Genomic DNA, 16049 nt, shown 5'->3' with positions numbered 1-16049 from the left:
TTACGTTGTGTTAACCGGGTCCGCGCTAGAGAGCCCTCTCACCCTCAATACCTAGTAGGAGGAGAAACCCCCAACTAAATCGCCCGAAGGCACGACATTTAATTGGGTAAAACTCTGCCCCCTCTGCATGATTCAAACCTATTTCACTGGAGGACTATATTTGTGAAAATCCTTTAAATGTCTTTCTCATGTCTCGAACTCGAGACCTCCAACATATAAAACTGGTGCTCAACCACTAAGCTATAATGGAAAAAAAAAAAATATATTATTCATTGAGTCAATCAAGTATGTTTGTTTTTAACTTAATAAATAAATTGAAAAACACATTTTATCCATTTAGTCATAGTTTAAAAAAACAAACCACCACTAGTATTGGCACCTAGAGGAAATTCTAAATTTGATCATACGTAATCTACGAGTCAACCTTTTGACTGTTATTTCTTTTAAGGTTCCGTTGACTGACTTTTGGTTCCACCATTTACATTTTTTCGTAATACATTCATGGGTCAAACCAAATTTAGTTAAAGGAAAAGAGTAAAAAGTTAGACGCAACGCAATCTTGAAAAGGAGGACCAAACTCGCAAAAGGTTTGATCCGAGAAAACATGTAAACAGCAAGGACGAAATATAGAAATTTCAAAATAGTTTAACTTTCATTAATTACATCATTAATTAAAATCAAAAATTATGTCAAGAGTGGGATTTGAACCCACGCCCTTTCGGACCAGTACCTGAAACTGGCGCCTTAGACCGCTCGGCCATCTTGACTTGTTGTTAATGATTCATTAATCTCAAAATAATAAATACAACTAAAACAAATTTTCATATTCAAATAATTATATTCCAGAGTTAACAAATTTCCATGTAAATGACTGGTCCGTCTTGGTCTACACTATAATTCAGTTATGTCATCGTGCACTATCCCAAAAGTCCAAATATGTCAATGTATAAACATATTCATATAAGAATATTATAAAATGTGATTTATTGTGGATTTTATGTAGAAAAGTAATCAACTTTTTGAGTGTTACACAAGTTGATGTGTTTAAGTAACGTCACGGATATGAATTAATTATAATTAATGTACATATCTTTACTTGTTGACAGATTTACCATCAATTTTGAGGTTTAGTTATCTAATGTACTAAAAAACTAATATAATCTAGTTGAATCTATATGGAAGGTGTTCCTACGACATATTCGCTTTAAAATCAGTTTGTGGTTGGAGTTATTGTTGTTGGATGATTTATGTTGTTGATGTATTGATGATGACTAGAAACCGGTGGAAAAGATATGAAATACAGTGACCATTCGTGTAACTGACTCAAATATGAAAAGATATAAGAATAGAAAACTAAATTTATCAAATACAAGTCAGGTGACCTTAATAGTCTAAACTAATAAACATTTGATTTTAAATTTTTTATGAAACCAAATGACAACCATAAAAATCATTGATGAATTTTTTCAATTAAAAGATGATTAATGAAATTCATATAAATCACAAGAACCAACGTGCAATTTACTTTTAATCGAATAAACTATAAAACACTCTGAAAGTCTGAACGGATGTCCTATATTTTATCTCTATCTTTATATCCTATATAATACATTATAAAACATTTATTTTCGTCAAATTTTTTTAACTTTAACTTTTCAGCTTTCTATTCAAATCTCAACCACTCAGATTTTTTTTCTCTCCTATATAAATCATTTTATTTCTAAAATTCATACAAATTATTTATTTCAAAAACCGTACGACGATAAATTGATAACATAAGTACATAACATGTTGATTTTTATTTTTTATGTTTATCAATAATGTTACTTCGGAAGCCCGTTGGTAACGTAAGTACACAACATATATAAGGTTTAGGTTGGTATTTTTATCCGGCAAAATTGTACGTATATTTTGTTTTAGTACATCACTTGGTCAGTTGGCTTGGCGCAAAGCCAAAAGGTCTAAACACATGACTATACAATTATACATATATATACTGTACATACAACCATAACCGTAGATATTACTCTAGCACACAGTAATAGTATATAGTGTGTGTGTGTAACTGTGCATATAATAGAGAAAATGAATCCCCAATTTCTACCGTAATTTCACTTCTCAAACAACCGACTACTAGGGTTTTTCCTCCATTATTAATTCCAACATTTTATCAATTTTCTTCATTTCAATCAACCCTTTTCATCTAATGAAACATGCCCCACAAAAACTCCAATAAAAATCCTTCCTTTTTCAATACCCAAATCTTGAAATCAACTATCTGATGCAAAAAATTTGGGAATGGATCCAAACCATGTAGTGTTAGAAATCAGTTCAGATGAAGAGGGTGGTTGGAATGATGCTAAAAACAGGGGAATTACTGATGATGATCATAATTGGATTGCAGACATTCTTAATGAGGTTAATCAAAATGATTGTGGTTTCGATGATAATGATAATGATTCCGATGAAGTTGTTGTTGTGAGTGAGGTTTTGCCTTCAAAAAAGAAGAAAAATTTGAGTGTGAAGTCTTCATCTTTGGTTGACTTTGATGATGATTGTATGGTTCTTGATCATGACCCTGATAAGCCTTTGGAGAGTCGAAATGATAGTACGAAGAATCGCGATAAGGAGAGTGAGAAGGTTGTTGATGAGAATGATGATGATGAGGATGATCTGGTTGTTGTTAGTGAAAAAGGGCAGGTTTGAATTATATCTTTATAAATTTTTGTCATATATAATTTATATCGATATAGATATGCTATTTGTGTTGTTGACTTGCTAATTTTTGTGACTTGTGAATTGTGATTGTGGTACTAGTTAGTAATGTTAGTTTTGGTGAGTTTTGGTATTAGTATTGAGGGGTGTTTCAGATTGCTTATATTGAAGTGTTCATCTGTTGTTTGCTTGTGAAACAAGCAGATGGTTATTTTCGGAAGAGTGTTTGTGATTTCTTATATCGTTTATAACTAAGAAATAATCATATAAGTACTCACTACTGCAATCCCAAACTCTTATTAACTATGGTATCGAAAGATGGAGTTATAATTATAGTGTTGGAAATGTATATCTCTGAGCAAATTGGTACATGTAAGTCTACATATTTTGTTTTGGACTGTTGAATATTTAGTTTACTTTTATCACATATTGTTTGATAGCCTGATTGGCTGCTAGTACTGAGAATAAGGATTTTGGTTTCTGAATTGCAGGGCATTATCTACATGTACTTGACTATCAGGTTCATGTAATATGTCTTTGGTAAGAGTATCACTTGTTTATGACTTTTACTCCATTTCTAGGTGACTCGAGTGTTTAGAGTGCCTTTTGCTACTTAATGTGAGAATCATTTTTTTATGCAGTTAATATTTTTATGTTTAATTTGGGGGTGTTTTGCGAGGAGTTTGTTTTCGTAAGTGAAAAGCTAGGTTTTTTTTATAATAAAAAACTACAAAGCGGTAAACTGGTGTAACATCTGATATTTGATTTAAAGATGTAGTTATGTTTCTTTTCCAGTTTTTTGTGATATCAAAGGAGAAGAGAGTCTACATACTTGGTGCATAGACTTGGGTAAAAACGTTCCTTTATAACCTAAGTAAGGGTTGTTTAGTTGTGTGCTTAAACAGATTTACAGTAATCAGTTTTTATAGTACTTGGAATAAACCGAATATGATTTTGATCTTTTAATTAGAACTAATCAGATCTGGAAGAAAGTAAGTTGCTGGAAGTTGCTCATTGTTGAGGACTTGATAATAAGCATCATGGAAATGCATATTCAAATACTATTAAAGAAATTAGTATATGATGTTAGGCTCCTGTTTACTTGATTTTAGGAGAACTAATGATGAAACCTATGACATGTAGAATTGTAGATCGGAGTATTGGACAACGGAGGGAAATAGTATACACAAACGGAACCTAAATCTATAGGATTGTGAATTTGTGATGCTAGAAATGCAATGTGATTAAAATTTGCTATTTTTATTGCAGGTTGCATGTCGAGATTATCCTCATTCAAGACACCTTTGTATCAAATTCCCTTTCTCGTCTACTCCAAACCAAAGTCATTGTGATCAGGTAAATTCATGGTCGGGTTTTGTTATATGAAGAATGCCTTCCACAATCAGTATAATTCTCTTTTAATCTACATTTTTTTTTCTCTTGCATTGCAGTGCTACTGTTATGTTTGTGACTCACTTGCTCCATGTGTCTATTGGGGTGATGGCAGTACCTGTCTCGACCATTGTCAAGCCACCGATAAATACGACTTCTGGAAACTTGAGAGGCAAAATTCCAAGGATGCAAGTAAAATTCTTCCTATCCAACCTGCTTCAAAAGTTACGGAGGCATCTATCTCAATCCGGCTCCCCCCTATAAACCTGGTCCCACCTGCAGTCCACAATCATGTCCCTATCCCAAGTCCGGCCCATGCTTACCCCATATCTTCCAATTTTGGAGTCCCGAACATGATTAACCAAACCGGAACCTCGTTTTTGTCATCTAGAAACAAGTATCAGCCAAGTTTAGTCTCCCAACAGTTAATGAGAACAAGTAGTTGTATCATTCCAAGAGAGAGGGAACACCATAATTATAACCTTGGGGCTCCTTTACAAAGACCCATCTTTAAAAGAACAGGTTCAGGTGGACCTCTAACGACAAACCGGTATTCTTATAGCTCGTACCGTGACGATTACGGAAACCCATATTCTCAGCCAAGTGTCGTCAGCACTTCCCTTCCATTCTCTCCTCCAAATCATACATTTGAGGAACCGCTACCTAGGTTAAACCCTACATTTGACTTCTCGCCAAGTTTTCAACCTTCATTAAATCCAATATCCTACATGGAAAGCCCGTCTCTGTTTCAACCTCAAGAGCAATCTTCTTTGCCAGATTATTCCATTCCTTCTGAAGCTTCCCAGCTAGTAAATCAAGGTCAAAGATCAACAGCTGAGACAAAACAAGCTCAAGACATAGGCTGGTCTCAGAGTCAGACAACCCACCAACCTCCCGCCCAAAGCTCGATACTTAAAGGTACTAGCCCAATAAGTGAGCCCTCACTTGCAACTGATTCTGGAGGGTTGGTTGATTGTTATATTAATAATGATAATTGGTGGCTCAACAACCCACCTTGTGAACCAGGATTTGTGGAGGTTCCTGACTCACTTGGGTTTAACGAGTTCTCTCCTGAACCTGCTTTTATCGATGCAGGTAACATCTTTGACTTTTAAGCCTTTTGGCTTTTGTATATATAGGAGAATATCTTTCCAACATCGCCCTTTTGCCTTCTGCTTAACAGAGAATGAAAGGCAACATTGGTGCTGAAATCTTATAGAGGCGCAACGTAATTGTGCTTTATTTGAATCCGGTTTGTTATGTTTTGTTGTTTTAGATGCATAAAACTTTAAATTATGAGAATGCATGTGTATAGTCTTCATTCTAGACTTTAGAGATGTGGTATCAAAATTAGTAGGTTCTGGATATGATTTTTATTCAGAATCTGTCATTATCAGAGCATATGGAATGCCAAAATTTCAAAGGCTTTGAGGTGAAGCTGCTATTTCCGTCCTTTTTCTTATAGTTTCATTTGGTACCTAATGAACCACACCCTTGAAACATTGGGATAAGTATCTTGTAATGTAACAAACTTTGAACGAATGTTAGGAAATAACTAAAGTTGTGTGTATTGTATGTAAACAACTCGAAAATAATGTTTATTGTATGTAAGAAAATGTATTCAACCAATTAAAATCAGACAAGTGGCACCTCTATATGGTTGCCACGTATGTTTTCTTACATACAATTAACATTTTTTAAAGTTGTTTACATACAATACACAAAACTTTAGTTATTTCCTACTATAGACATTCGTCCATAGTTTGTTACATTCCATGATACTTATCCCTTGAAACATTTGATACCTTCCCGCTGAACTTATAATATGTTAGGTTACGGGTGTGTGGGTGTGGATTCTCTTTTGAGACTAATGCGCTCCCTTTTTGGAGATAAATAATAAAACGGTTGTATCAAAGTATCGTTTTTGTAGCATCTGGAATGCGCAGAACATGATTACTGTTATATGTTGGAATGAGGTATAAGTAACGGGACAAGTCATTATTTTGTAAATATGTTGGTTGTGACACACACCCTCTGTATGCATTTTGTTTATTGCCATTGTTTTGTTTCTATACTAACCTGAATTCGAGGGGGTTCTTTGGCAGAAAAAAAAAGAGTAAATTTTGGAAGAGGATTTCCCAGTAAAAAAAAAACGGGAATTAAATGGCCTTCTCTGATGATGGATGCTGGGATAAATTTAATAGTTTAAACTTTAAACAATATTAGTCTCGGTTTCAACATTATGAAGTTATTGAATGTCAAATTTTTTGAAAAGTGTAGTTTAGTTTAAACTTTCAAACATGAAGTATTTGACCGGTTCATTGATACTTGAATGGTTGGTTATTAAGTGGCACTTCTGAGTTCTGACCTTACAACTAAGGTGGCTTTGTGGTTTGGTGTACTAATATCTGCACAAATGCATTGAGGTTCAAACCAAGGGTCTAGAAATAGTTATAAGAATACCCTGAGTTAAACTATGTACAAGTTCAAGACTTGCATCCTAATATAACATGAAACTAGATTAAACACTGAATCGATGACCAATTTACACAAAGTCGTACAGGTTTCAAATATAATTTTTGTGAAAAAGATTTGTTAGTTACAATGAGGGACAAAAATCTAAGTAGAAACTAGAAGAAAACCTCATTTTTTGAAAAATTTGGGTGGTTGCAGTTTGTAAATGTGACGGGAACAATACAAATGTGCATCATATTTGGCTAGTCAGTATTGCTATTGGTCTTTCCAGTTATATCAAAACAGAAGACTTGAAATTTTTATAGGTAATTCCAAAAATAATTACCACGCGTTTCAAATAATACCTTGAAAAGGTAAAATGGAATAAAAGAACCAGTGCAGCCGGTAACTTACTAATCTCGTTTTAGAAGGCATTATGGCAATTGTAGCATCATCAAACACGATGTGTGATCTGCATATCTGAGATTTTAGGGGAATGATTGTCTAATAGATGCTAATAAGTAACAAGCAGAAAACCAAATCCATTACTAAAAAACATCATCATTTCACAGAGCCACCACAAGATACAGAAAAATAAAGGTGACATTAATAGATAAACAGCACTTTATTCTAGACTTTAAAGTCTCTTTTAACACTTCACTTAACCAATGTCTGATGGGGCATGTTTTAAACCTTGAGCACGCAACGCAGACAGTCCCCTCCATGCAACAAATCAAAAGCCTTGTTGATCTCCTCCAGAGTCAAACTGTGTGTTATGTACTCGTCGATCTTGATTTCCTGTTGGCAAACAATAAAACAAATCGCAAAGTTTAACTCAAAACTAAAAATTACAAGTGCAACGGCAATTAATTGGAATTGGAGTGGGGTTTGGCTTACCTTATTCATATATTTATCAACAAGCTGAGGAACTTGTGTGCGGCTCTTAAAGCCACCAAAGGCTGTGCCTTTCCAAACGCGACCAGTAACCAGCTGAAATGGACGGGTGGCTATCTCTTGACCCGAGGCTGCAACACCCACAATAACTGATGTCCCCCATCCCTGCGTTAAAATAACTTGTGTCTTATATTTTAAATAATTAAGAGGAACCATTTGACAATACAAACTTTTATGAATCTTGAACAGTGTACCTTATGACAGCACTCCAAAGCAGCCCTCATTATGGAAACATTGCCAATACACTCGAAGCTGTAATCAACTCCTCCATCAGTCATATCAACAAGAACCTGCTGTATCGGCTTCTCATGGTCTTTTGGGTTCACAAACTCAGTCACACCAAAGTTTTTTGCTGCAACACATCATTAAGTTAAGTATCGCTGTACTTAATTCCTCATCCTCTTTCCAAAAAAGCATCTTTTCTACAAAAAGAAGAATAAAAAGAAGAATAATACATGCCTCGATCAAACTTTCTGGTGTCAATGTCTATCCCAATTATTCGAGCAGCACCAGCTGCTTTTGCCCCCTCTGCCACCTATCACATGGTAGTCACACTTGTAATGTTTCCAGTAACAGATAATGTTGAACATTTTATGGTGATGATGGATAAATCATCTTATGTTGCTAACTTACCGCAAGACCAACAGTTCCTAGACCAAAAATAGCAACATTCGAACCCGCTTCAACTTTTGCGGTGTTCCAAACTGCACCAAGACCTAAAGGCACAAAATTGTGCAAAAATCAGAAGTGTAAGACCTGCTCTGTGATGGCTTGAAAATATATGCAAAACAGAAACACTAACATCTGGGAACTTGACAAAGTTTACAGGGATTACTATGTCGAAATCATATGGGTAAAGATCAAATGAATTTGCTGAGGTAAAGGAAAAACATACCGGTGGGAACACCACAACCAAGAAGGCACACTTTCTCCAAAGGAGCCTTAGGATCAATCTTTGCAACACTTACATCATGTACAACAGTGTATTGACTAAAAGTAGAGGTTCCCATGAAATGATATATCGGAGTTCCTCTAACTGAAAAACGACTCTTACGATCATTCATCATGACCCCAACTCCAGTAGCTCCCCTAATTTTGCCACAAAGGTTGGTCTTCCCTGATTTGCAGAACTTGCATTCCTTGCATTCTGCTTGATAACACGGTATAACATGGTCCCCAGGTTGAACTTCAGTCACTCCTTCGCCAACACTTTCAACAATCCTGCCATTTTAATGTTCAAGGTCGTTCAAACATGTTAGTAGAAAACAAACTCTTAGTTGGATAAGTGCAGTTATGCAGATACATACCCAGCAGCTTCATGACCCAGGATGCATGGAAAGAGACCCTCGGGATCCTGCAGGGAATAGAATCAATTGATTACGTCAAAGCGAAACATATGAATCGCACGTTTATGTAAGCAGACAAGTCCACTAGCTCGTATCTATTTCGCAAAAGCCAAGGCTATGTTCAAGTAAAGCATATATTCAGTGTCAGTAAGACAGAGAAAAGAGTTGAAAAAAGGAACGACCTAAACAAAGCGCAACAAAAAATGGTCGTTGTATGAAGAACCCTACATTAAAACGATCATTTGTTTGTGAAGAGCGAATTTTGTGACGATTACACCTTATAACAGTTACCAGAACCATGTCCTAACAATGCTAGAAACCTGATAACAAACGTGTTACCATATCATAAAAACAGCTAGAAAATAGTTTCAAAAAGGCATTCGTAAAATGAGCATTAAGATTTCAGCCGATGGAAAACTCCGACTGTTCAAGAGCGTGCACACACATCTTTAACTAAAATACTCAATTCAGTTTTCTACTACAAACACTAACATCTGAGATCCAATCCAATCCAATCATAATTTTTATTTCAAACTTATTCAATAATCAATTAATAAAATACATACATATATATAATAATAATAATAATATATAATATTAAAAAAAATAAAAGAAAGGAATGTGTAGTAGACCTTGCCACTCCAAGTGTAAGCATCAGTGTGACAGAGGGCGGTGTAGAGAATCTGAACACGAACTTCTCCGGCTTGCGGCGGCGCAACCTCAACGTCTTCAATAACTAGCGGCTTATTAGCCTCATATGCAACCGCAGCTACAGTTTCATATATAATACTAATCAGATCAAAACTTATGATATAAACAATTCAAGTCAGACTGAAAAAAATAATAATAATAAGTAAAAGAATGTTAACCTTTGCAGGTGATGACCTTTCCTTGAGTAGAAGAAGAAGACATGATAGAATAGAATAGAGGAAGGATTTGATATGGGGAGAAAGGGAAGGGGGGTGTCAAATATACTACAGTGTACAAGAAGAATGTGAGGCGCAAATGCGGTACCAAATAACCCCCTCAATTATTTATTTGTTTTTCCTATTATTAGCTTTTTCGGTGAATCCTAAGATATACTCGTACTACTATTTTTTTTGAGAATTTTAGATCAGTTGTTAGCGATGTGGTAAATATCTTAGACTTTTGACACAGAGGCAATATCATCAACACTTTGCATTAGGTAAAATTAGTTACTACTAATATCTTTGTAAAATTACCCTTTTTAGGTGATGACCTTTCCTTTTGAGTATTAGAAGATGACAAAATTATTGATGATACTGCCAACATGTTAAGCGGTGAATTTGATAGAAAGAAAGAGATAAACATAGAAGATTCCATGGACCAAGATCAGCTTTTATTTATCAAGGTAACGTAGTAAAGTTAGAGGCGCAACTACAAAGAGTTGCCCTATTTCTATTTTTTTATCAAACGTGATGTGGCAAATGAGATACCAAATAAGCCCCCTCATTTATTACTCCTATTATTAGCCATCTCACTCGATACTTCTAAGATATATTTAGAGGGTATTTGGAATTGCGTTATAAAATGGTTATCTGATTATTGCATTTATAAAACGTAAATAATCTAAAAAAATGTTTGTATGAAAAAGTGATTATCGGCTATGAAAACGCATAATCTATTTTAAAAACGCATATTTTGTTTTGTAATCGCAATACCAAACACCCCCTTAGAGATAACAGCATGTCCAAACAGAACATAGTGTGTGAGTGGTAAAATATTGTAAAAGTTAAAATTATTAACCATTCATATAACTGATTGCATTATGAAATATATTCATCGTAAATAATTTTTAGCTAAATATATGCTTGCATAAAACTTTTGTAATTATATTATCACAAATGCATAAAACTTTGCATATGTGGTATGATGCAACAGGTGTTTTGACTTCGCTCATAGGAGGTCATGTTTTTCCTGTTGCGTTGGGATCTCCTTTCTTATCACAATAGATGTCACTATTTTATGTGATTGTTTAGTAACTTTAGAATTTTTGTTTATGTGATTGTTTAGTAACTTTAGAATTTTTGTTTCTCTTACTTTATTCTGTTTGTTGGATTGATATACGTATTTTTTGTATTTGTAAGTTTCTTACTAGTATTTTTTTAATAAATTTTTAATGTTGTTAAAAAAGAAAAAAACAATATTCGCTTACCTCAAGAGTCAAAACGTATATGTGCTAATGGGCTGTTAAATTCTTTTTGGCAAATACACAGTAGTGCAATACCAAACCCGTAAGATGGCCCATTTAGTTTGAAAGGAATCAAAATACTCCTTGGGTTTACAAACCTCTTGGACTACAAGTCCGGTCCATGTCTATTTTCTTGCTTCTGTTCGGCCCATGCTTGTACAAGATATTATTTTTTCAAATCTCAGTCGTCCTAAAAAACTAAAAAAGTAAAATGTGTTAGATTAGTAGATTGGGGCGATTAATTTTCTATACGTATTGAATGGTTGATACGTGACATCTATCTATCTATCTATCTATAAATATCTATTTATAACTCTTATTAAACAATAGTTAACCAAGCATTTTAAAGCTCTCTTGCAATCTAAAACTAATTTGAAAAATTGCCACATAAGATTTTATTCTATGTGTCAACTCCATATTTTTCTTTAAATAAACTATATATTTAGAAAACAAATGAACCTATATATGTTAAAATAAATAAATATATATATTGTAAGAATCTAAGATCTTCTCATTAGATAAAATGATAACTTCTCTTTAGTTTAAAAAATCACGTCTATACCTAATGATATTTCATTATATTTTTTATTTAACATTTATATGAGGTTCCTTTCGTTTTTTTTATGGTAATTATATAAAAGTTTACTCAGGACGTTGGTTAGTTGGAACTCTCATTGCATTAATCATTAATGGCAATATTTAAAGTTTATAAGCTTTTTTATCACCACTAAATTATATTCATCTTATATGAGTTATGAGCTTTGTATAATATCATAACTTTCTGAAAGAGTTATGTTAATTCTTTCGTTCATATCACCATGGAAATTATGTACAGTTTTTGGTTTAATTCTTTTATCTTTTTTTGAATTTTATTATAATGGTTAATATAATATCTTTTTTCTTTTGTTTTTTAACAATACAATTTTTCATTGTGATGATGAGAAAAATATTATGATGGTAGACAAAAAGTTAGTTCAAAACAAGTGTGTATAACAATTAGTTTAATGATTGGATAATGAATACGTTATTGCTAATTTAATTAAGTGAAACTAAATAGATTGTTCGTCCATATGTTTTTTTTTACGATCATTATTGATCCATTCCATTAACTCATTTGTTCACATATTAAGTGTTTCATTAAATATTTTTTTAAGCAAGTTTCACTCAAATCTCACTTTATTGAGCACCTTTTTAAAGCAGCCGCACATCGTGCGGGTAAAAAAATCCTAGTATCTATTAAAAGAGTAGTTATCATAATATTTTAAAACCTCTTTCAATTTAAAACTATTTTTAAAAATTGACACATAAGCTTTTATCCCATGTGTCATTTTTATAAAATTTTATAATAATTATCTTATTTAAACATATTTAATGAATTCCAAAAATTCTATATATAGCAAAGATATTTTAATAAATTCTCATCAAATATAAATATCTTAATATATACTATGAGACAGTTGAACTAATGACTAATTAACCAATCACATCGTTCGATTTCATCAAATTGACTTTTGATGATATCATCATTTAGATAAACTACAAATTAAAATCCTAATAATCATTATCCAAATATATTATTATATTAATTTGTAGAAAAAGTCTCATTAATTTACACTTTTTTATTTTCCATCAATAATGTACATTTTAAGCCCTGAATACTAAAGTCATATTTATTTTAAGTCATCAACTTGAGAAGAATATTTTAAAATTTACCATTATTTAATTAATTAAAATAATTTTAACATATGAATTATTGTCTACAAAAAATTATTTCAAAACCTAATGAATTATTAACTAATAAAATCGCTTCGCTCAATTTCAAAATAGGAGTCAATTTCAACATGGGGTGATCACAGAATAAAACACGATTTACAACAGAGGGTTATTTAAATAGTAAATCTAAATCGATATGAACTTAATTCAATATTCATTCTATCTCTCAATAAAAAAAGGTACATGGTTTTCTCCTTTTTTATGTATTAGTTTTGCGTATTAATGTTTAAAGTTACAATTGTCAATCAAATAAAGAGTCCTAATTGTTGTAAAAAAATATGAAAAACAATCCTAATTGTTATCAAATTATCATAGGACAGGTGATTGAAAATAAACCTATTCGTGTTATGCGTATGTTTCATGATCAAATACCTATACTTGAATGTCAAGTACACGATCACAAGTATGTTTATATTTTTATTCTTAATTATCTTTCATAATAGTATCACATTATGAGTAAAATTGGTTTCAAAAAGTTCTATAATAGAGAAATTAATACAGCATGTGTCTCAGTTAATAATCACAGTGACGAACCTGTGAATGTCGTACTACAACTTGCAAAATTTTAACACTTAAAACTATATATCTTCAAATTTGTTAGCTTTTATGACTTAAATGTATAAGGATCTAATATTGATAATATCGTAAACCCCGTGTCCAGTGTTGGACACGGGTCTACAATCTAGTTAATAAACTATTTTGGGTTTTATGGAATTTTTTATGGTCATCGTTTGATTTTGACAAAAAAATAAAATAAAAAATTATGTGTTTCCTCTAGAATTGTAGTTAGGTATATGAAGAGACGTGTCATTGAGTCGAAATTTCATGTTAAAAGAAAAAAAAAGCAAAAAGCGTATTATATGGAAGAAAATAACCTTGTATATATCTATCTATATAAATATAAATATAAAATCTAACATGTGTTTAAGAGTTAATTTTGTCTAGAAAAGCCAACGGCAAGTTAGGATATTTGTTACACAATATTTCGATTGGCTAAATAATAAAATGTACCCACATTAGACGTTCTGTGAATTCTCTTAATTAGAAGACAAATATCATGGGTGTGTTCTGTGTTACAGTTCTTTACCTAATGTTATAGTAGTCTTGTGTTTTTAAGGTGTGATGTGATGTAGGAACTGTTATAGAAATTGGTTTTAAAAGAGTACCTTTAACCATAAAAAATTTCTAGTACAAATTATTAGAAAGAAAAAAATTGTTTCGGTAAAAGGATTTCTTATTCCCTTGCCGAACGTAGGGGCTTCCAGCAGTGATGACCAGATGGACCGCCCAAAACCTGCACTGCTGGCTTTTAATCACGTTACCTCTTGTTGTCGAATCGTGACACCAATTTTTCAGCAAAATTCACCTTTTAAAAAAAATTAAACCTAAATTACCTAGCTAGCTATTCGACCTAAGGTAGGTTCGAGAAAATGCCATCGTATTTATTTCCCACATTAGGCATTTCTCATTAATTATTGGGGATTAATGGGGAACAATGTATGTCATAAAATTAAGGTCTAAAATCCTTCACTTTTCATGTGTTGGCATTGTCGTCCGTTCACTTTGACATCCTCCCTGGATCGCTATCTTAACACACATATTGAATATTAAGCAATGTTCTTTATGGGCCGGGTTTGGTAGCTCAAAGATATTTCTAAATTGCAGGGGTCTTACGGTATTTTTTAAGTTAGTTATGCACTTACGGTTATTATATACGGTTTGCACAATTAAGTCAATCAAATTGGGCCGTATTATATTGTTGAATTCCATAATACTTGTGTGTTTTAAATTATGCGCAATATATATGAATTTTGTGATTGTGATATTAGCATGAAGTAGTTATGCTTATCGTTATGTAGTGTACAATCACCAAACGGTTGTACGTTTTCTTATTTTGGTATAGTGACACTTCACCTATTTTGGTATATACACTTGTATCATATTAGCTAACATGAATACGAATGTCAGAAAAAATGGATTCTTAATAAGTGTCACCAAACTTTATTTTCAGTTTGTCACCAACCAATATATAAACCTTCAATGTTAGACCTTTGAGCAAAATTAGTTTTGCTATTCAGTATTTATTATTTCTTTTTAAATTGTAAATGTAACTTTTTGTTATAACTCTATGCTATTTTTATTATTAACGAGTTTATCAACTAATACAGTATAAAGCTAAGGGTGTTTGCAATAGGATAATAATTAAATTATTTGATTATTGTATTTGTAAAACACAAATAATCAAAAAAATATTTGTAAAAATGACTATTTACGTTTACTTAGTAAACGTAGCTTGAAAAAACAGGTACCATATGTTATTTTGAAACTTAATATTGAATATATAAAAACCATTTCTTAAAAACTCGTCCACATTATATTAGGGGCAAAGATGTAGTCGACTTGTTTTATCGGCCAAAAGCATCGGCAACCATCGACAAGCTTATAGCACTTGCATCGGCAAGTTTTGGCAAGCAACATCGACAAGTTTTGGCAACCAATATCGACATGTTTTGGCCGATGGTAGTGAATGTTGGGGCCTGACATTTGAACGTTGGAAGCGTATTTTTTTTTATAAAAAAAGGCAAAAGTGACCTTTTTTAAAAAAAATTTACAAAACTTACCCATATCCTTATTTACTATATATACAACATAATCTCACTTTCATTTTCACTTACAAAAATTATACTTACTCTCTATATACCTCATCTCTTTCACATATATTCTTAAACATGATTCCTACTAAAAAATCAACCAAAAATTACCGAGCACCAAGAAATCAACCCCCATTTTAACTTCCTAGGACCGTCGATTTTGGTAGTTCTTCAAATCAATATCAAACTCAAAACCAAACCACGATTAGTGAAGATTTTTCTCAATTGTTAACCGATGAGTTTCCCGTCCAAGTCGACATAGGCCGCTTTCAACTTCCTAATTCCCAACCCACGGTCACTTTTCTTGATGATGATGATAATGAACAAGTGCAACCCGACGAGGCATATGACGATGTGTGAGACACCTCTAGCGAGGACGAGGTGGAGACGCCACCTCCACTCGGTCTTGGAAGGCGAAAAAATTCGCCTCAAGCACAAGAACACCCCCGATCCCTTGCTGTGGCGACGATGAAGAATTGTTGGCTCAAGCATATTTTCATATCTTTACCGATCCCGCCACCGCCGATCATCAATGATATGAATCCTTTTGGA

General features: G+C 32.9%; 2 protein-coding genes and 1 non-coding gene across 5 annotated transcripts; 1 reads left to right on the top strand and 2 right to left on the bottom strand.

The window, feature by feature from the left end:
* Positions 1-687: 687 nt before the first annotated feature.
* TRNAL-CAG lies at positions 688-767 on the bottom strand. Its single transcript has one exon. It is a non-coding gene; the product is annotated as a tRNA-Leu (tRNA).
* Positions 768-2038: 1271 nt separating this feature from the next.
* On the top strand, positions 2039-5409 carry LOC122593659. 3 transcript variants are annotated; one of them, XM_043766092.1, is made up of 5 exons: positions 2039-2700; positions 3985-4071; positions 4167-5025; positions 5134-5202; positions 5291-5409. In XM_043766092.1, exons 1-5 carry the CDS (start codon positions 2299-2301, stop codon positions 5314-5316), a joined length of 1443 nt encoding a protein of 480 aa, XP_043622027.1. In that variant the 5' UTR covers positions 2039-2298; the 3' UTR covers positions 5317-5409. The 3 variants fall into 3 exon arrangements, with proteins under 3 accessions (XP_043622027.1, XP_043622028.1, XP_043622026.1); XM_043766093.1 differs by lacking the exon at positions 5134-5202 and having other exon boundaries at positions 5203-5409; XM_043766091.1 differs by having other exon boundaries at positions 2042-2700; positions 4167-5202.
* A 1674-nt stretch (positions 5410-7083) lies between these two features.
* LOC122591303 (alcohol dehydrogenase class-3) lies at positions 7084-9863 on the bottom strand. The gene is made up of 9 exons (XM_043763545.1): positions 9731-9863; positions 9494-9630; positions 8823-8869; positions 8411-8736; positions 8149-8231; positions 7975-8050; positions 7710-7867; positions 7459-7620; positions 7084-7359 (listed from the first exon to the last, which is right to left on the bottom strand). Exons 1-9 carry the CDS (start codon positions 9771-9773, stop codon positions 7249-7251), a joined length of 1143 nt encoding a protein of 380 aa, XP_043619480.1. The 5' UTR covers positions 9774-9863; the 3' UTR covers positions 7084-7248.
* Between the last annotated feature and the right edge of the window lie 6186 nt (positions 9864-16049).

This window comes from Erigeron canadensis, chromosome 3 (genome assembly GCF_010389155.1).
Source record: "Erigeron canadensis isolate Cc75 chromosome 3, C_canadensis_v1, whole genome shotgun sequence".
Taxonomy (NCBI): Eukaryota; Viridiplantae; Streptophyta; class Magnoliopsida; order Asterales; family Asteraceae; genus Erigeron; species Erigeron canadensis.
This window is presented reverse-complemented; position numbering and strand designations above follow the sequence as displayed.

What these genes read in the sequence shown, in the direction of transcription:
- LOC122591303 (XM_043763545.1), bottom strand. Translation starts at nt 9,773, where the DNA reads ATGTCTTCTTCTTCTACTCAAGGAAAGGTCATCACCTGCAAAG. An exon ending in CTTACACTTGGAGTGGCAAG is followed by an intron (nt 8,870 to 9,493) that starts GTCTACTACACA and finishes TATTCCCTGCAG; the next exon opens with GATCCCGAGGGTCTCTTTCC. An exon ending in TTGATAAATATATGAATAAG is followed by an intron (nt 7,360 to 7,458) that starts GTAAGCCAAACC and finishes GTTTGCCAACAG; the next exon opens with GAAATCAAGATCGACGAGTA.
- LOC122593659 (XM_043766091.1), top strand. Translation starts at nt 2,299, where the DNA reads ATGGATCCAAACCATGTAGTGTTAGAAATCAGTTCAGATGAAGAGGGT. An exon ending in ACCAAAGTCATTGTGATCAG is followed by an intron (nt 4,072 to 4,166) that starts GTAAATTCATGG and finishes CTTGCATTGCAG; the next exon opens with TGCTACTGTTATGTTTGTGA. An exon ending in ACCTGCTTTTATCGATGCAG is followed by an intron (nt 5,203 to 5,290) that starts GTAACATCTTTG and finishes TCTGCTTAACAG; the next exon opens with AGAATGAAAGGCAACATTGG.